This window comes from Vidua macroura, chromosome 14 (genome assembly GCF_024509145.1).
Source record: "Vidua macroura isolate BioBank_ID:100142 chromosome 14, ASM2450914v1, whole genome shotgun sequence".
Classification (NCBI taxonomy): Eukaryota; Metazoa; Chordata; class Aves; order Passeriformes; family Viduidae; genus Vidua; species Vidua macroura.
In genome coordinates, this window is record NC_071584.1 from 7,956,339 (window position 1) to 7,977,510 (window position 21,172).

At 39.9% G+C, this 21,172-nt stretch overlaps 2 protein-coding genes across 2 annotated transcripts in view; both read left to right on the forward strand.

Annotated features, from left to right (window-relative positions):
• LOC128814568 (uncharacterized) overlaps positions 1–21,172 on the forward strand; it is a 79,782-nt gene that overhangs the window by 58,039 nt on the left and 571 nt on the right. Inside the window, exons 3-4 of the mRNA XM_053990511.1 lie at positions 19,100–19,458; positions 20,280–20,356. Coding sequence (XP_053846486.1) covers positions 19,100–19,458; positions 20,280–20,356 — 436 coding nt within the window. The remainder of the gene's footprint in view (positions 1–19,099; positions 19,459–20,279; positions 20,357–21,172) is intronic.
• AFF2 (ALF transcription elongation factor 2) overlaps positions 1–21,172 on the forward strand; it is a 359,389-nt gene that overhangs the window by 3,713 nt on the left and 334,504 nt on the right. The gene's annotated exons all lie outside the window — the stretch shown is intronic.

Below are 21,172 nucleotides of genomic sequence, written 5' to 3' on the forward strand. Positions count from 1 at the left end.
CAGCAAAGAGCTGTGCAAGGCTTTAGTGAGAGCCAAAGCACACATGCAGACTTACACGGGTGCTGCTGTAATTGTGTGTGGTCTTTCTTTGCAGTAGGAACTTTCTTTTTTTTTTTTTTTTTATTTAAAAATGCTGTGTTTTGCTCTTTCTGTGTTGGAGAGACTAAAGAAGTTTGTCACTAAAATGCTGGGCAGGTTGTTGGCACATCTGGTGGACACAGTTTGATCTCAGTTTGGAGGAATGCATAAGATTTTTTTGCTTTTATGCGATGACAACTTGTAAGGCTTTGCATTTTACTTTTAGAAAATAGCTGGGGTCTGATTAACTGCACATCAGTTGGTACACAATTGCCACAGAACCTCTAGGTGGATTTTATTCTGTATTTGCAGGCACTGAAACCCAACAGGCCAGGTTCTTGGTTTATGCCTTGCATGTCTGAAAAGCTGTGACCAACATTGAAACCACACAGTGGAACTGTTCTACCCCAGTTCCTTCTTCTCCCTGAGACAGTGATGCAGCTGCCTACGGCTGAGTGTTCCCACGTGTGGCTTGAGGAATCAAGCAGAGCAATACATGAATTTCAATAAGTGTGCCCCCCTTTCATGCACAGTCTCACATGCCTTTCTCAATTTTGTTTCTGGTTGCAACAATTAATGTGCATGGGGTGTGTGAAGCCACGGGCAGCCAGAATATGGGTGTAATTTAGCACTGCAGACACAGCTCTTGTAGACACGCCTGTCAGGCAGAGAATAAAATTCAGTTCTTCTGTTATGAAGTTCTTGGGCAGTACACTATACAGGTGGAATATGTGCATTAAAATGCATTTAACATTATTGTGGGTTATTCTTTATAAATACTCTGATCAGGTTTAGATCTATAAAGGCTGCCTTATGGTATAGGCAGGGAATCATTATGCATGCCTTGGAGACAGAGGAGGGAGCACGGTGCTCTAAGAAAAATCAATGAAATATTTAAGTAGGAAAAAGTAATTTTGTCTCTTTGATTTCATCTGGTAGCAACTGAAAATACACTTTCGAAGCCTTTAAAGTACATCTAATTTCTCATTCACTGTCAAAAAAGAAATTTCTCTGGCTATTCATAAATACAAGAACAGTATGAAGTGGTTACTCATTTATTCAATATGTTATTGCACAACACTGTTCAAAAGTAAGAGGTTTAAAGGGGCTGGAAATACAAAGCATTGAAGCATGGCAATGGTAATATTAATTTGCAGAGGGCAGCTGTATATGACTGTAACAACTGAAAACAGGACAGGGGAAATGGGTTGGATAACAAGATCATTAGCTTATAAACTGAACTTTCCTCCCCTTTTCCCTTGCTGACTCAAAAGAAAAACCCAACCAAAAATCTTCAATGAACCATAAACTTTTGAAATTAAAATATCAAACTATAGCCAAGGGAGGGGAGGGAGAGAATTGGCTAAGACAAGGCTGGAGAAAGGGGTAACACTTATTTCTGGCAGAATGATCATGTGCTGCTCATATACCCATCACCAGCAACACAAGTAAATGGCTGATAAAATGAGACTGCTGCAACAGTTCATAAAATTATGATTTCTGGGAACAGATTGTATTTGATTAAGTTTACCTATATATTTTCTCTGTTCATGAAGTAAGATGATCCTGATAATCCTGCCTTTTCTCCCCACATTTATATAAAGACCAATGATTAGTCACAATTATTAAAATCATAAAGAATTAAAAAGAAAAAAAAAAAAAAACCAACCAAACAAACAACCAACAAAAAAGAAAAAAACCCCAACAAAACCCCCAGAATTAAATTTAGGCCAATCTGCTTTAACTTCTCATGTGTCTGTAGCTCTCCATTTTGTGTCTTGGTTGTTACCCAGAGGACACTACTCATAAATTGCATGGCATTTGTGAGCAGGGTATTAGATTTGTTAAGAGCTGCATACCTCATCAGAATTTAATTTGTTTTATTTGAAGTCTCACTTGTAATTAAGATGAATGAGCACAAACTCACATGTACTAGTAACAGCATTGGTGCAGACACTACTGTTTAGGAGACAATCAAATCTTTACAGTGCTTTCCAAGCACTTGATATCTCTTCAAAAAAGGTGGCATGTAAGATTAGGTACCATTTGGCCCTCTTTTTATGTAAATGAATATTTGAAGATTGTGGCTATTAATATATTTTTAATTGAGTATATGTTGACTAGGCAAGAAGAGAGAGGTTTGCAGAAATGCTACAGGCAGTCTTGTCTCCAAAGAGCATAGACAAGGAAAAGAGAAAAATTGGTGGCATAACAGTTTCATAACGTAGATACATTTTGAAGTAGAACATAAAATTCAGGGCAGGATCATAAAAGCAGAAGTTTCTATTGCATTGTCTTGCATGGGCTGTCCCAAAGACAACAGTCTAAGTCCTGGCCTGGCATGGAGAGCAAAGGTGCCCAGAAGAATTTGCCATCACTGCTGTCTTTTGTCACAGTGCTTTGCTTTGTTCCCTAGCAGTAGCACTTTGTGCTGGCCCCTGCCTTCAAGAATACAAAAATACAAATATTTCTGTAATGTAAAATGGTGTATGGGGAGCAAGAGCAACTTAAATTAACTCTGACCCAAAAGCATGTGGAGTCACTGGGCCAAACCTGCCCACAGTTCCAGCAGTGAAATACCAGCCCCATGGGGCTGTGCTGCCAGAGTGCTTTGTCACACCCAATAAACCTTAATGAGCACTGATGAGACACCTCACACATGTGGCTCATCCCCCTGGATCTGGGTTCCTGTGCCAGTCTGAGCTCCTCTGTTTTGATGTGCATTGCACAGCGCAAGTACATCTTGCACAGGCTTTACCCCTGTGAATAAACTTCTGAAGGATTTCTCTCTAGCCATTCTACTTAAAGACCTATTTCAGACTGCTTAAAGGGAGTTAAATGTGTTGCATATTGAACTTTTGTATCAATATATATGACAATAAAATCTTGATAACCACTTGTTATCTGTGTTCTAGGTCTTATACAGCATGAGGACATTACTGTTATTTCTTTTTAAAGTGTATTTTATTTTTATAACTATACTTGACTGAGTAATTTTGGTTTTTAAACCATGACAGTTTTATATGATTATATTTTCCAGCCTAGAAAAAAGATGTTCGATTGTCTCGCAGTATAAAATAACATTACAGATAGGGCCACCCCAGAACCTTGGCTCTTCTTATGTTTGCTTTGGATTGTAGGAAAAGCAACATTCCTGGTGAGGAGAGGGTTGACCTTATTTCTGGATATGGGGGGTTTCCCTGTGTCAGGTGGAGGGAGAAGATTGCTAGGTAGAAGGTGTTTGTACCACAGAAGCTGAAAGATAAGCAAGGAAGCACTCTCCCTCTTCAGTGAAATAAAAATTCACCCTAATACTTTAAAAATTAGTCTGCAAGTGTGGAAAGAAAGTATAAGTGCTCATGGCGGAGTCTGAAGCTTCAAGGATGCAATTGTGACAGATAGACTATAAGAGTAGGGAAAATGATGATAAGCAGAATGAAAACCCCATAGCTTTTCCTTATAAAATGCTCATTTTTTCCTGAACCCTCCCACAGTAATACTGGGGACATTATACCTTGATTTAGTTTCCTAAATGGTTGTGGACTTGCATTCTGGATAAGAGAGTGGCAATAAAGGCAAGTTTCAAACTAGAACTGGTCCTATGATTCTTAACAACAAATCTACCTTAACACAAATGAAGCTCTGGACTAAGTCTCAGCACATGTGAATAAATGTGTCCTCCCTCTGCGTTGGGGTGGCTGCCTCCAAAATAGTGCAAGTTTTGGAAACAGTTTGATCTAGGAGGTTGGTGTTAGCTCTGCAGGAGGAGACAAGTGTGATAAATCAGCCCATATCATTCTTACAAGGGAAGTGTTTATCCAAAGGATATCTTCTACCTTTCACTACTGGAGGAACTGGTCATGCTAGAGAAATACTGATCCAGCTACAAAGGGAGTCAGGGTGGAGTGATTGGTTGCGTTCAACACTGAATATATGATAAAACTGAAAATTAATGCTTTGCTATGAATTGTACGGCCCAGAATCAAAATAAGAGTGAAATAGTGGTACTCAAGGGATACTGAAGTAGGACTTGAAGGAAGTAGAAAACTCCAGCAATGAAATAAAACATAATTAAGTAGAAGAGTGCTGTGTCAATGTAAAGAATAATTTCTAAATTGCCACAATATTTTGTTAAGTGAGAACAGGCCCATTAACAAAGGGGAAAAAAAAAACATCCTGGTTTGTCAATTAATTCCTGAACTATGAGAATTTTTTATGACAAAAAAAAAGGGCCTGAACTTCAAGAAGGAATGAGCATAAAGAAGGAAACTATTTTTATCACTGTGGAACTGCTCTGTATCTACAACAGAAAAGTAGTTTTAATTTCATACCATTTGTTGCTTGTTGCCTAGGCTGTAGTGGTTTAAATGTGGTCATATCTGCATTTTTTAACCTTTTAAAAAGTGCTAGCATCTCATCATCAGTTGATGCTTCTGATCTTAAAAAAGTCTTGTTACTTTTTCTCAGTTCAGACTCTTTGTCCTCCTGGAACTGATTTGTTGGCTCTGATTCTGTAGTGTTAGATATGAATTTCCTGCATATCATTTGTGGCCTTTAATTACCTCGAGGTTAATCTGCTTCGTAAAGAGAGGCCATCTCTGTTACCAGACCATCAGCATGGAACAGAAAGCCTGTTTGTGCAGCTGATCCCTTGGGGCACTGCAGGAGGTGCATGAGCCCTGCTGCTGAGGGCTCTCCCCTGGGATCAGGAATTTGCAGCAGCAGAAGCTCTGCTGCCCAACTCACCCCACTCTGCCTATCCCAGGCAGATGTACACTCCTGCACGGTCACCCACTGCTGGCATTTTGCTGCTCTGTACCTCTATTATGGTCTCCAATGGCAGAAGGCAAGGTAAATGAGTTGTTTTTCCCATGTTATGTGACTATGCAGCTAAAGAATTTCTTCACTGGAGATGCCCTGAGCTAAAGGTCCTTCTTTCCCATGAGCTGAATTTTAACAGGATGTTTAGTTTTTTTTAAATCTGTGTAATAACTGATGGATTGGTTCTGGATAAGGCTATGTGGGGAGAAGCCACTTGCAATTAAAAATCTTCAAGATGTTGCTGTGATTAAAAAAGGTCACCTTGCAAAAGATTGGTTTTCTTCCCTACAATTCTCATCTGGGAAACATTACCTGGGTTTGGTTTTCATATATTTTTCCATTAATTATTTTTTTGATGTAATAATTTACTAAAGCAATAAGATGGTAATGTTGTGCAATTAACAATAGAAACATACAAAGTAACAAAGCAGTGCGAGTCAGAATGGTTAAATACAATTTGGCAATTCTGATGTTACTATGTACTCTGTGATGGGTAAAGGTAGGCATAAAGTTATAAAAACATTGAGTTGATTTGCACTTTGTCACAAAAGCTTTTTCTTTGTAAGTGTGGCATCTTACAAGTGGAGTTGGGAAAACTACACGTTTCATACAGTGAGAATGGTGACTGTGACTTTACATTGCCACCAGTCATGTCAGTAGCTTCATCTCCCTAGAAGCAAAGAATTAAGCAGGATACTTGTAAAGTCAATCAAAATTAATTAACAAATTACAAATCAATCAATAACACCCCAAAAAGTCTTGTTATGACCTCAGTTACTTGTTTAAGCATAAACAAGCTAATTGGCTACATTTCCTGTCTAGAAATAAGATCATTGCCAATTAACTTAGGACTTAATTAACTCTCTAAGGTACTGAACTTTAGATACATCATAAACTGTGTCTTAATGTTATTATTAGTTATTGCAGTGACTCTAGTACATTCTTGATTTATTGTTATTGTTATATAACTATTACATTTACACTTATGACGCTATTAAAAAAAAAAACCCAAAGCCTTCAATATTACATTAAAGTTAATGCCACATAAAGGACAGAAGCATTAAATAAAAGTGGAATTAAGCAGCATGCCATAAGTTTACACTGGAAACTCAGCAGTCTAGCTTCTGTTCTTTGCTGGGAGGCACCAGCATAAGAGATTATACATTTAAAGATTATACATTTAAAGGTATCAATTTTCTTTTGCCCAGCTAGAATTGCTCTTTATTTCTGGTCATGAGCTATTGGATTTGCCATCCCTTTTGGCAGCTGGGAGAAGTCACAGTATTAGCACTGTAAAGTAATCCTTATCTTCTTTTCAAGGTCTTCCTGATTGTCTCTTCTACAACAAAACTTGGGACAGTCTTGATTTTTTTTTTTTTTTCCTTCTCTCATGATACCCAAGCAAATTCTTTTTTTTTTTCCTGACATCTCAGTGACCCGGTTTATTTTTTTGCTTCACTTTCTGTCTTAATAACTACAAGTTGCTTGTTTTCCAAGGCTGAGAAGAATTTGTTCCATGTTTGCCAGGAATAAGCAGTCCAACAGAACAAGTGATGTGTCTGCTGAGCAGAAGAGAGAAAAATTCAGATCAGCAGAGACATTTAAAGCTGTTCCTTTGCTCAAAGTGGATGTTAACATTAGTTTGGTGGCGTTTGATAAATGTCTCCAGAACATGGAGTGTCTGGAAATAAACCTGCACTGGGAGTGATATGCAAGTGTCGCTGTCACCTTACGGGCTGGCAGCAACGCCACCAGCATGCAGCCTTGGTAAATGGGCATTTTGTCTTCTTTATGACCCTAAAGGGTCACCACGAAAATATTCCAGTCTTTTATTTCAGAAATATTGTCACCTTGTCTATAAGTCAAATCCTTTTTCAGTGCCTTTATTCACTCTTTGCACCAGAAGGACAGTACAATCTAGTCTTCACCTGTGGCTTTGCCACAGTTTTAGCTGGCATCTAGGCTTTGGCTTCTTTAACACTTTATGATTAAGCTGGACAAATGAGGCTAGGAAAGCCAATGTACATTTTGGCACTGATTACATTTACAGCAATACTACGCAAACAGAAATATTTTGTTTTATGAAAGAATCATTTCAGCTTTAAGAAAAGCTCACATCTCCCATGTGTATTACTTTGTGGGTTTGGGTTGGTCTGGGGTTTGTTTTTGTTTGTTTGCTATGTCCAAACTTAGGAAGTAAAACAATCTGGTATCTGCTTCAAATCTGGCAACCTAGACATAGGTGGATTTGAAGAGCTTGTTTTTAGAACAGGCTCACAGAGAACCCTTTGATAGGATTGACCCCACTCCTATACAGGTTCTGAGGATCAGGCACTTCCTTGTCCAAAGATCTCCTGGGATACCTGTTTTGTGACTGACAGTGACACAGGCATACTCATGGCAATATTGCCACAAGTGAACTGAAGCTTCTGCCTCACTCCATCCACTGCTCCTAGGCTGGAGCTGCAGTCAAGATCTAGAACTCCACAGCATCCCTGACAGGTGTTATATATATTAAACACTTCATGCATATATTTTCCTTTAATTCATGTCTAGATTGGTCACGTAATATTTTACGTGGATCTAAGAACAGACTTGTTACAATTAAGAGGGTGTCTACCCAAGGAAGAGGATTTGGCAGAATCTGCCGAATATAACAGGTGAGCTATTGTTTCTAAAAAGACTAAAGAAATCCAAAATGAGGTATTTGTGTCCTAGAATAGAAATATCCACCCTGGGAGTATCCTTTATGGAAGTGAGCCAGGAATAACTCCCTGGAATAATGCTCTGAGGGCTCACCCCTTTCTGTCGTCTCATGGGTTTTTCCTTTAAAATGTGAGGCAGTCAACAAACCTAGTGTTGCACACAGAGATGTGCTTGATTATCTTAGCATACAGGCTCTTCTCAGTTTCTCTCAGACTTGCAGTTAAACACTGTTTCACAAAGCTCCTGGTGTTACCCAAATTCATTTATTGAGTGTGCTTTCCACAGAGGCCATTTTGTTATTTCTTTTTAGGAAAAGAGCAGGCGATGAAGAATGTACTTTTTTTTTTTTTCAGATGTAGTTCTAAGTGTCATAATAAGTGGCTAATTAGAGTAACATTACTGTGGGACAAATCACTTCTCACATGCACGTCTGCCTTGGTTTGTGTGTGTGGGCTTGTTAGCAGAAACAGGGCTGGGAGAACACTCAGAACTGGTGGGGCTCATGCAGAACACATTCTTTAGTACTAGGTCTCTTTCTTCTAGGTCCTTTGCCCTTTCCTCGTCTAACTCTGAGGTAACTGTGTCCATTGCTAATGTCCAGGATCCCTCAACCTCTGTTCTCATGCTCTGTGGTTCAGCTGCTGCTTTGCCTCTTCTTGGCCCCAGCACAGGGTTGAGCAGGGAAGCAGCTTCTGGACAGGTTTGCCCATGGTTCCTGATGTACAGGGAGAAAATGATGATGTTACTGCTACTGCTAGGTAGTCAGAAATATGAATATCTTTACAGGCATGAAAGAACTGAGTTATGCCCAGGCATTTACTAGTTATGCATTTGTTTCGCAGTCATGCAAAGAACCAGTTCAGAGATGGAGCAGGGTACGTCTACTTACTCTGCCTCCCATTCCTGTGATTTAAAGGACACTCCTAATCATGCCTTTATTATGCCTGCCACACACTGCTTATATGTCTGAAAGGAGCTCGGCTGAGAGTACTGACATTCCTTAATGATATTTTGATCATTTTTCTGTAAATTATACTGTTAGGAAACATGCCATGAGGAATATAGAAGAGAAGGAATGGAGAATTTTATTTTCAACCAAACTTAGATGGGTAAATTTATCCACAGCCCTGGGTGCTCAAGGTCCTTCCAAGATGTGCTGAAGATATTAGGGGCCACATTTGAAATTTCTACTGAATTTAAATAAACTTTGGGTTAGACCCTTGAAAATTTAATAATTTTTTTAAAGTAGACTGTCACCATACTACTTTTGTAGTCTCTAGCTCCCCATGTATTCATAGCCTCATGAGCAAGATGATGTCACCACTGCAGCAGCTCAGAAGCGATTATTGTGCTGGGTACAGCAGCACAGAGTTTGGAGATTAACCTCTCCATGCCAAGTGAGGAGGGAGGCAGCCTCTGCTGGGAGGTCAGGCTGGTGGCAATTAATGGCCTTTTCATCATATTCAAGTACTTTGGTCTATTCTAGTAGCTGGTGGCTTAGGCAGGATAGATTAAATTTCTGGGAGATAAAATATAAGGGAGGGAGAAGAAAATGGGAGGCAAAATATGAGATGTGTGACACATTGCAGTGATGCAGTTATCTTGGCAGTTCATGAATGACACAGCAAATGACAGACATCAAGGTGTTGATTCTGTGGGCTGTGATACAGACTCCTCATGTTCAGCCTACTCAGATTAGAGGATCTATCATCAGTAACTGTCACAGACAGAAACCAAATCTGTTAAAAACAATCTAACATCAATGGAAGGTAGGACTGGAGCTTGCAGCAGTTTTGGAAGTTTTGTTTTATTTATATTTTGTTCCATGATGTGTGAAACTGCATGGACCTGAATCAGGGGATCTGTTCAGATTCACTTCTCCTACCCAGTGGTATTTAATCATGGTGCAAAGGGACTTCTTTCTGTAAGGGAGGGAAATCTCCACTGACAGAAACAGCTTTGCAAGCTGGAAAGAAACAACTGAGTCCTTTATCAATAACATATACTGGATGTCTGCAAAACCACAAACCTATCTGAAATAAGTCAAGATAATCTTTCAAAACCTCCTTCAGCATCACCCTGAGACTGGGATTTTATTGTTAACTTAATAAAATGGTCTTTTGTTTTCATGGCATGATTTACAGAGGAGACTACACAACCTCATTGGGTTTTTGGTTGCAGCCTGCATGGCCAAGTCCTCATTGCTTCCAGTCCTTGGTAATCAGGCACAGCCTGATCAAAAATGTTGGCCCATCCTGCAGCTCCACTTCTGGTTACACTTCAGCACTTAGAATATGAAAATATGGGTCAGCACTTAGAGAATATGAGAAAAGTTTTTTTACCTGGTGTGTTCCTAAACGATGCAGGAAAAAGGTAATTCTTGGCATTTGAGTTCTACTTCCAGATGCTTTTAGAGAACTATCCAGCCCAGACAATCTTCTCTAACTCATGTCTACTTAATGGCATTTAATTTAGCCACTTTTTTCCCTCCATAAGAAAATACTGAAGCTCTCAATTTTTCCCATGAGCACATTTTTGCAGAGTTCAATTCCAAACTAAAAACCACAAATAGCTATAGCCAACTGCAAATCTGAGGAGCAGCTGGGAAATACAAAATAACTTTTGAATTCCCTAAGGGATTACATAAGCAGGGATATCACACCTGCAATTGTTCTATCCCAAGTCAATGTACCTATTGTCATTTGCAAGTAGTAGTTCAGCCCTTCTGATTCAAAAATCTTTAGTTAAGCTGACCATATGCATAAATTGAGGTTACAGGAAACAAATATTGCCTCTCCATTTTTGCCCCTCTAAAATCTTTAAATATTTCAGGTACGTTTAAAATGGAGCTTAGCAGAATTCATACCGTTATTGGTGACTAGGGACAAGCAATCAATCTTAGAATCATCCCTGGAGTGCACTAGCATTTTCTTGCACATGGGTGCTTTCAGAAAGCAAGTAAATTACCTGTTTAGAGAGATTAAAGTGAGTTGATGTACTAACGTGCAAACTATAATTTAAGGAGTCAAAAGTCTTTCTCTCCCCACCCTCTTCCACAGAAATTAACGACTCCGGTAGCATAATGTTTTTTTGTACTGCTGCTCTCTCTCCAGTAAAATATACTTTATTACTATTTGGAGGCTTTATCCCTTTATGACAACCAGTATCAAGAGTAATATTACGCCAATAACTTGGTTTGCTAAGTATTAATACAAGGGAAATTATGCTAAGAGCACTGTGTGAGTTTAATTGCAATTCACACTTTAATATTTTGATGCAGCTGTAAAAATGTAGAATGAGAAACATTACAATTCTATTAGATACTAATAAATTGTGTTGTGGAGGAGGAGATGAGCTGTACTTGCCATAATGAAGCACATTCTACTTCCCATCTCTCTGTTTTGATCCTGCATGTGCATGATTTCATAGAGAGGTTCAGCAAAGGTTCTATAGAAAAAGTTAGAAATTAATGCAGGGTTGTGTATTTTTATATCAATTAATCAGAAACAAAGTGCAAATAATGTAAATCATCTTGCTTATGAAGTGTTTATGTCAAACACTTCATTTTCTTTATGTAGAATGTGTGATTGTTTAGAATGGATCCTATTAGATTTAATTTTTTTCTTCTTTTCTAGGCTTAAGTTTGGATACATTTAATAAAACAGCATTCTGGGAAATATTCAGAGATTCCATTTTTTTCCTAAAAGAAATGACATTTTAATATTGCTGTGCTTTCTCTGCTCTTTCTGCTCATAAATGCAAGATGCAGTGTGGTAGTAATGCTTCCATGTAGCTGAATCATGGATTTGTTTAGGTTGGAAAAGACCTTTCGGATCATCGAGTCCAAATGTTACCCAAACACTGCCAAGCCCATCACTAAACCATGTCCCTGAGGCCCAAATCTACACATCTTGTAAATGCCTTCAGTGACTCCACCACTTTCCTGGGCAGCCTGTTCAATGCTTGACAGCCTTTTCAGGGAAGAAATCTTTCCCAATACCCAGTCTGAAACCTCCCCTGGCACAACTTGAGGCTCGCTCTTCTTGCCCTATTGCTTGATCTGACGTTCTGACTTAAATACGTAGAACTTTGTGATTTCAGGCAAATCACTCAAGTCCTCCGCTTTTGTTTCAGTAGCTAGGAGTTAGAAATAAAAACTTTCACTATCCCCAGGCTATTTTTCTGATTAGATAAGGACACATATCTATTTTCCTCCTAGACTACTCTATTTTCAGAGAAATGCCTGTGCAGGTGGGAATGACCCCACTTCCACTTAGGCAGAGGGAATGAAGTCTACAGTATTTACACCTTCCTTAATTTATCAGTCACAAGGACGAGATAGCCACAAGTTATTTTGGTGTCAGCACTTTGGTGTGGTACTCCTGACAGCAATACCAATCTTCATGGAAGTCTAGAGCCCCAGCTCATCCCCACAGAGGACAGCAGAGCACCACTAGAACAGATCTGCTGACCAGCTGCATGTAGTTGACATTAAACAGTGGTTTACTCTTTTGCCTTTGAATGTATGTGAATCATGTGCAGGCAGGGGATGATGCAAGAGTGTGGTTAATTTGTTCTCCTTTATGAAATATATATTCAGAGTGAAACCAAGGCTGGTCATAGCCACACTTACCTTTTCTTATCAGGTTTAACTTTCAAAGGGCAGTGCAGTTTTCCAGTGGCCTCAGTGCATTTATTTTTTCAGGGGCGAGAACAATTTAGGCAAACACATATTTGTACATCACATTGCCAGCCTGAGTATTCTTACTTGCCAGTTACATCCTTTAACATCTCCTGGCTTGCAACAGCTTGCCTTTTCCTCTCCAAATGCTCCTGCCCCTCCTGATCTGGGTACTTTGTTGTACCTGGTTCTCTGCTTTTTGCCTGCATTCTCAGGCTGAGCACTGCTGACTGCACATTTCTCTCATTCTCAAACCTAAACCCATCCATGTGTCTTGAATGAGCAACTTACCCAGGGATCTTCTCAATTAAAATGTTCACAGAGTCATTAAACTAACTAATGGTGGAAACTTCAGTAGAAATGATGCTGTAATGAGACAAGCTTTCATCATCTCGCTGAGGAAAACATATTTCACTTGATTCAGATAAATTATATGCCCCTACATATTATGATCAATATTTTAGCAAGAGTTAGCATTTAACTATGTCACTTCTGAGTAATGAATAATCATGTCGAGCATATAAAAAAATGAGTAATGACAGATATCACTGGACTGGTACGTTTTCTGCTTCTCAAAATGATGTTTAAATTTTTACAAAAATGTTGTATAAAGGATTCAATGGCTTCAACTTGTTCCTTCTAATGGGTATCTATCATTTAAAACTGTGACTGCTCTTGAAGTACAGGTTAGCGTAACTAATTTTAAAATATGTTCAAATAATTCTATATTGTGACAGAGGAAAATAGAGCCCAGTTATCAGGAAATGTATGCGATAAAACTGGATTTCAGAAACTGAAGACCTGAACTGACCCCTAAAATAACTCTTCTTGCATAGTGGCAGTAGTACTCAGGAGTTTGTGGCTTTGCTACTAATAGGAAATGTGAAAGGTATAAAGTACTTTTATCGGGAAAAATATCTAAAATAAATAAAGATTTTTAAAATAACATGCAGAAAACTACAGCAGCTGTCCTGACCTAAGCATGCTTTAATTTGTTTAGTTACTTGCGTCTGCTTACTGTGTTGTGCCTCTTTTGTGTACAGCCTTCCCAAAGGCTCCTACCCTAATTTTTAAAACTTTTATGCTTGAAACTACATTCACAAACCAGGACCAAAGGAACTGTTTTGATTTTCCTCTAAAAACGCCAATGCAGTTTCAAGCACCTACTTAAGAAAATTTTTGCCTCTTGTAAGGGCTGTTGAACGAACCATCAGCAAATGTGCGCAGGTCTTAGAAAGATCAGGAAGCATTTGTCACTGTAATCCAAAAAGAAACCTCTCTATGCATAGTATACTAATTTTTTCCTCAGTCAAATAATCAGTCTCTTGACTACATTGGTCTGTGGTTGATTTTTTTTTTCTCCTAACAATGATGTGTTATGCAATTTTAAGGTTACAATTGGAGTGATAGATATTGTTCTCTATTTTTAATACCCTTATGCTGGCAGTTGGCAGTTCTGCTCTTGATTGACTTTTTTTTGATGTCTACCAGGAGCCTGAAACTAATTTCCAAGTATGACCACTGACTTGGTTACTTGCTCTTGTAACTGGGTGTAGTGGTGCAATATTGTTCTTCTACCTTTTAAAAAACATAAATATGGTATACTCATGAATACCATGTTTCAGTTGCATTACAGAAATACATCATTTGCCTCAGTTTTTATTTCTGGGTCTTCAAACAGAGTGAACAAGCAATATAAGAGTCTGTCATCACTTAGGTCAATTCTTCCACCAGCTGCTCCTTGGTGATTTGCACTGTTATCTATAACAAACTCTGTTTGATTTTAGTCACCATGTACAAAGAGTTATCTATTCCGAACAGAGTGGACAATAGGCTTTTCAGGTGTTGCCTCAGTGTAGCTGGCTGTAAGGTTTCCTTTCAAAATTAGCTATTTTAGCATTGTTCAGATACGTTTCTAATGATTCCATCATTTGATGGAAGAATAACATCAAGGAGATCAGCTATAATCTCATTATATTTACATAAATACTATTCTGCTTTTAAACTCCTTGCCAAGTATGGCTTTTCCACTCAAACTGAAATTCTTCCTTTGTCAATATCAGTGTTTTCCTTGGGGATGAAACAGCTAATAATCTATACTATATAATAGGAAAATTCACATTAATACTATCAAAAGGTTGATGATTACTGACTCTTACAGCACCAGTTTTCCACACGGACAGAATGACATTCTAAAATGCATTTTTCTAAATTAGGTCATTTAAATCAGTTCACTATGTAAGTCACAGTAGCAAATTTTTCACTTGGCAGCTCTTTATTATGTAGCTTGTGTTAATTCTGATTTTAGAATTCTGTTTGGCTATTCACCTTTTTCCTCAAAATTTAATTTTCAGTAAATGTGGTGACATCACAAAATGATAAAACATCATTTGGTGCCACCCCCTCTTCTAGCTGTGGAGATAATTTCATGAGGCACAGTCACTGTAAGCAGCAGAGTCACAAACCAGGTAAGTGACTAGGCAATAATTTTTTCTCAGGAATGAGGGAAAAAAAAAGGCAAGTGGGAGTGGAATTGCACCCCAGACCCAATGAGGGGAGTAAATGGAAGTTATACTACTCACTTTTGGAACTAGATTTTAAGAGCATAAGTCATTTAACCATTTTAAAGACTTTACTCTGGGGTGCCTCAGTGCTAGAGCTGTGCAAACACATGGTAAAAGACAGTCCATGCCCCAGTGAGCTTAACAGCCTTCTTGGTTTCCCTGTGGCAATGCCATTATGCTCCAGCCCTCTCCTGTGCAGGATGAAGGCCTTGCCTCCTCCTCCTGATTATTTTAGCAGACCTCTGGTTAGTGCATGGAACGAGCCCTCCAGACTCTGCCGTCAGCACTACAATCCTTTCAAAGCTCACCTGGCAGGTTTCCCAGAAAAGCAAGACATGGTCGTTTAAGCTGTTTGCCAGGAAAAAGACTGAATAATACTCATTCTAGCTATTTGTTTGGGATACTGGTTCTCACTTTATGAAATAAATATGCCAGACATTCATCTCTTGAATGAAAAGAAATTGCTGCAATGGTCTTGCACTGTTCTTAGCAGAACCTTTCCAAGACCTCTCAAAGGCCTTTGACGGACCATCTCAGATGCTCTAATCCTGATGCTATTTCTGTATTGAGCACCAGTTGCACCAGGTCCACCAGGGCTTAGGAGGAGTGCAGATGGGGGGTTCTGTGCTCTTGTCTACTAAGTCAGAACTAGCTTTTGTTTCTGGTAAGATGCTGGGCGGGTATGAATACCCACAACCACTGATGGTCATGCAGTGCTTGAGTTTGTCAAATGGATATGTGAGCAGATAGCCTAAAGGTGTATTCTATACCATAACTTTTGTCACATCATAGCAAACTAGAAGGTAACATGTCTATAGGATCTATCCATTAACGGCCAAAATATTTGGAGGATGCTGTGTCCATGGGCTGTGTCTCCCCATGGAAAGCTGATGCTTCTGTTTTTCTTGCAACTGACTCAAGCCTATTGCCTCCCCTCTGCCTACCCCAATGCACCTGTAAAATGCTCCAAAAATACTGTGAAATCGAACAAATTTGTGAACAAAAACAGCAGGTACCTTCACTGGGAATGTATTTGTGAAAAGACAAGGACCCTGCAATTAATTTGACATAATTTTTTTTTTTTTTAACTAGAAAAGAAACAGTAAGTATTTATCAACTTCCTCTTGGGGGAAAGTCTCTTCTTATGAGTTTCAGTTTTGTCTGCCCTCTTCACTGTACACATGGAGAATTTTATATATGTGGATAGTATTTGCACTTTTTAGTGTTTTGTATTTATCAAATTCCTTTGTTTGGTATTAAACATCTAGACAAATACCCAAGCTGTTTCTTGAATTATGTCCCTCGTGGTTAATCCTGAACAGCTACAGGATCTGATCTGAATATGTTTGCTAGAGATACCATGTTCTAATGTTAATAGAAGACAAGAAAGCCTTATTTTCCTAACATAGGAAAATAGGGTGACCAGAAAACTGAGGTTTAAAAGGATGAACATAACACAGTGATCAGAATAAAAGAAGAAAGGGGGAAAAGAGAAAGGAAACAAGATCAGCTTTTGTTGTCTGATATTCCACCTCCGTGCTAATGCTATGTGCCATATATTATTCTTTTTGTTTCCTTCATAAAAATGAAGCTTTGCCTAGTGTTACATTTCTGTAAAGTGCATTAGAGAATATCATCATAAAAATCACTGAAGACAAGACAGTACTTCAGCAGCTTATGTACAGACATCATTGCTGTAAAGTGCTTCTGCCTTTTGAAAGCAACATGGCAGAAAGAAGGAAACTTGATGTGAAAAGCCTTTTTACCATGCTTTTGCACTTCAATTTTCTGGCTGTGTTTGTGTTTCAAAGTTGGTTTGGTAGTTTTATTTTACACTGTGTGTGACCTTCAGTTCCACTCATAGGGAACATATGGTTGTGTAATTGGTTAAAGCTACTACAGGGATTGTTTCTGTGTGCCAGGCTAGGAGATGAGAGCCATGCTAAAGCTCTAAGCAATTGGTTTGGTTAAAGGGAAGGATTGCAACACATGGCCAACTCTTCAACTGCTCCCTATGACCCATTGTTCACAATCAGTTGGTAATCATGACATAAAGTTTTGTTCCTTAAATCTTAGAAGAAGATTGCCAGCTGCTTTAAATCCTGCAAAACAAAGCATTGGTCATAAATGTCAAAACAAGAAAAAAAGAAAGGAAAAGGATGGGGGGTGGATGGCAGAGAAAGATCAAACAGTGATGATTCTAATTAATTAATGAAATGTCTACTTGAAAGTCAAGTTGGTTCTGATTTTTTTTCTCATAAAGCCTCTGTACTTTTGGCCAGTGGTGCCCTCCAAATTCCTAGTTCTGTAATTCTCCCTTTTGCTTTTCACAGCTGATTTGCATCTGCTTTCCAGTAGATCTTTTTGGTTACTTGTTTCTGAAGTTACTTTATTGGAGTATTTGACTACAGCCTCTGTCTTGTCTGGTTTTCAAAGTTCAGACTATCCTGACAGTGTTTTAAGAGCTGCCTGGCTAATGTGCTGTTTGATAGCAATAAATAGGAATCTTATTGCTGTTGCCTTTTTTCCTCTTCATTTTTCTGACAGTGGCAAAACACTGAGTGGAGCTGTGCCTTGGTCAGGTAGGGTCACAGTGTCACAGTCTAAGCACCAAAGCACTTCTAGCACAACTGCTGAGTTATCAATGTGCATCTCTTGAAAGCATTAGTTTGTAACCTGTGTCAGGGAGGATTTTCTCACCACCTGAATGGCATTCCTGGGGCTTTTGGGAACACATGGTTGAGAAACAGAGAAGTAACAAAACAGGGAGTTGAAAACCCCTATGGCCAATTCACATCTAATCATTGTGGGACCTTATAATATCCCCTGTGAGCCTTATAGGATCAGAGTGTGGTGAAACTCAGTGTGTCCTGGCAGGTAGCTATGGACACATCCTAACATAAGATATGTAAGAGCTTGCCATTATGAACTCCACTATAACAAAAATGCCATGTTTCCTAAAGGAGTCTAGAGAAACTTACTGAAGGATTATTCAACAGGACATGAAAACATTCCCACTACTTACAGCAAGAATACATTATCAATATATTTCTAGAAGTGATTATTGTTTTAAATTAATCTTGTTTCATAAAATAGGAGTAGCAACTCTAATAAGAATAGTTCTGCACAGTTAAATGAATTGCTCAGGCAGCGCAGAGTTGATAATTACAATTAAGATGGTAGGAAAATAAAGATTGCCTATACACACACACTTGAAAATGAGTAACAACATCCTTTAAGTAACTAAAATGCTTATGTACTTCCAAAGAGGAGATTTAGCCATAGAGGCAGAACATGATGGGTTCCTACTTTACATATGCACATCTCAATGGTGATATTTTTTTTTTTTGTGATATGGCAGCTTTAGGATACATAAGATTTATGCCAACTCCTGCCTGTTCTCACAGAGTTGAACTAAATATTCTTGTACCTACCTTCAAATAGATGCTAATATTAACTTAATTTTCAATGTATTAATGTAATCTGTGTGCTTTATCTAAGGTGTAAGTTTGTTCTCTATACATGTTTAGTGCTGTATGAATGAGGCACAGAAAGAAAAATCAATCATTGCTTCACAGAGAAATATGAACTCTGTTAGCTTCATTTTTCACACTGTGAAAATGACTTGACCTTCCTTTCCTCAGAAATCCAAATATCTCCAATCTGTATTCATAGCTGGGCACAAATTTTCCATTAACATTTTCTGGATAGAAAACTGTGATTTCATTATTCTTGTTTTGGGGGAAAATAAGCTTTTCTTTGGATAAAATGGAGTGTTCTCAGCAGAAAAGGTTTCTGTGTTGTCTCACAAGGGGTGCAGTTCAGTTAACTTGTGCCTCTGTGGCTGTGGACTGCTGACCTCAGCCTGTCTCACCTGACCCACCATGGACAGTCTTATCTCTCCTCCTTCAGGAACAGGGACATTGGGGCAGGTGATGGCAGCTGCACCCTGGCCTTTGGAGCACCACACCAGCCCTTGTTACTAGCTCACACTTTCCTCATTGCCTTTGTATGTTCCTTTGCATGCAGATTACAAAAATACTTTGGGTAAGGAGATTATCAAGGGATGTAGGTAGGTTTGAAAGAGAAAGGATGAAGCTAGGATGTCCCTTCCCTGCTTCAAACTCTCTTCTCCACTGTTTGCTGCTGAACCTGATGAAGGAGGTGGGAGGTTTGACTGTTTTGGTGCAAGCCCAGCAGCTCCAATAGCTGCGCAGTGTTTCCAGTTGTGAGTCCACCCACACCTCAGCCACAGCAGCCACCAGAGCAGTCTAGGCATTTGTGCCTTCATCAGAGGGAGATTCCGGCAGGAGGCAGGACTCCTTCTCCTCTAACCCTAAATGGAGACAACTGCCCAAGCCACCCACGAGGAGCATCTTGCCAGGAAGGCGGCTCTGGGCTTGTCGAGCAGGCCGGGCAGGGCGGCTGGCACAGGGCAGGGCCGGTGGAATGGCAGCCGGGCTCCCTCCTGCAGCCTGGTCGGCAGAAGCAGAGCCTGACCCGTGCTGAGCCAGCACTCCCCTTTGTAGCAGGCTGCGGGGCCAGGCCGCAGTGCACAGGGCCAGGAGGCCTTGCTGATCTTATTATCCCCGTTCTGAGCTGTTGCAGGTGCTGGGAACTGCAGTTGTATTTCCCACTATAACTGTAAAAGAGGTCACGCTGAGGGCAGCTGAATTTTCTATTCCTGGCTGTTCGGGTAAATGAACCCTTTGCTGTGTGCAGCCGGAGCTGGGACAGCTTCATGCTTGTGTTTACTTGTGTGAGCCGGGGCCTTGTGGAGGGTGCCGGATCCCCGTGCCAGCAGCCGGGCACTGGGGGAGCGGCTACACCCCAACATGTCCCCGCAGCCCTTCGCTCCTGTAGGCCAGGCCTCTGTGAGCGGGCCAGCTCGTGCTCCACTGCTGTGTGTCCAGGTCATGTGTAGCCAAGTGTGGCTGCTGTGTCCCTGGGGAGAGGGCTGGGCGCAGCACTGTTCCTCCACCCCTGTGGTAACAGATGTGTGTCCGGCACAGGGCTTCAGAGGAGCATGGTCTGGGTGTCCCCAGTGGTGACACTCAAGTGCATCTTTGAGGGTTTGAAACTGACTACGAAAAGTGATTTGAAACTGACAGTAAAAAGCTGCTTCATTTGCAAACTTTGGCACAGACCTGAGGGCAGAGGGTGCTTGGGGAGCTCCAGGTACCAAACATGCAATTTCTGAGGAGATCCATTACGTCTGGTACGTCATGGGGACAGCAGGTTTGCTTGGTGATGAAGGATCTCCCACTCTTTTCCTGGAAAGAGTTCTGAAAGCCTTTTCAGGATCTGTTCTGTGTATCTTTCACTAGTTTCTGAAAAATTGTAAAGGGTTTGCTTTAAGAAAGTGAAGATGCTTATACCTGGGAAGTGATTTTTCTTTCTATTGGGTAAGAGCCCTTGGCCTCTTGCAGACTGCTTGGGTGCAAGCGTGACCAGCTGGCAGCCAAAAGAGCCTCTGAGAAAACAGGAAGCAGAACTGCCACCTTTTGTGAGTCCCAGTGCTTTTAGTAAGTTGTTTGAGTTTAATGGTTGAAGTTCAATGCACTGAAAATAGGCAAGATATTGAATGTAAGTGATTAGGTGACAGACTAGGCTTTTAGTTTTATTAATAGTAATGGTTTGTTAAAAAAAAAAATAAAACCTCTCTGTACCTATGTCTGGAGAAATGTGAAATTTTGAAAATGTGACTCCACCTCCCATGTTGGTCTAAAGTATTGGCCACAAATTAGGATTTTGAATGGGGCCTTTAAAACCAACAATGACACTAAAATAAGTGGAGAGAGGGGCCCAACTCATGATATTTTAAAGCTTTAAGGACAGAGTAGTGTGTTTGAGTCAGTGATGAAAACAGATGCAAGAAAGGAAATGCTGTGTGCACCTGATGTTTCTGCCAGAGGGTTCACTAGAGCCTTGTCTGTGGTGGCAGAACTGGCTGCTGTGACCAGCTGTGTTGACTCTCCTGGGGCTGGGACACAGCTGTGGAGACAGGACCTCACCAAAATAAGGGCCATTTCAAACTTCACCAAGTCCTCAAGACTTGCTGGCATGCAGAGATGTTCAGGGAGTGATTGGTTCTGTGGAAGACTGGAGTAAAAATGAAAATGGCTTTGGTCTTGTCTTTGCAAAACCAATGTATGCGCTTGTTTGCTCAGTGGGTACATATATTTGAAGTATTATAAGTGTAAAATGGATGTGAAAAGTCATAAGATATTGGTTACTGTTACGAAGGCAATCCAGATATGAAAGTGTGAATCTGGGTAGAGAATAATTTCATTTAGGGGATGGAGGGAGCAGTGGGCCCCTT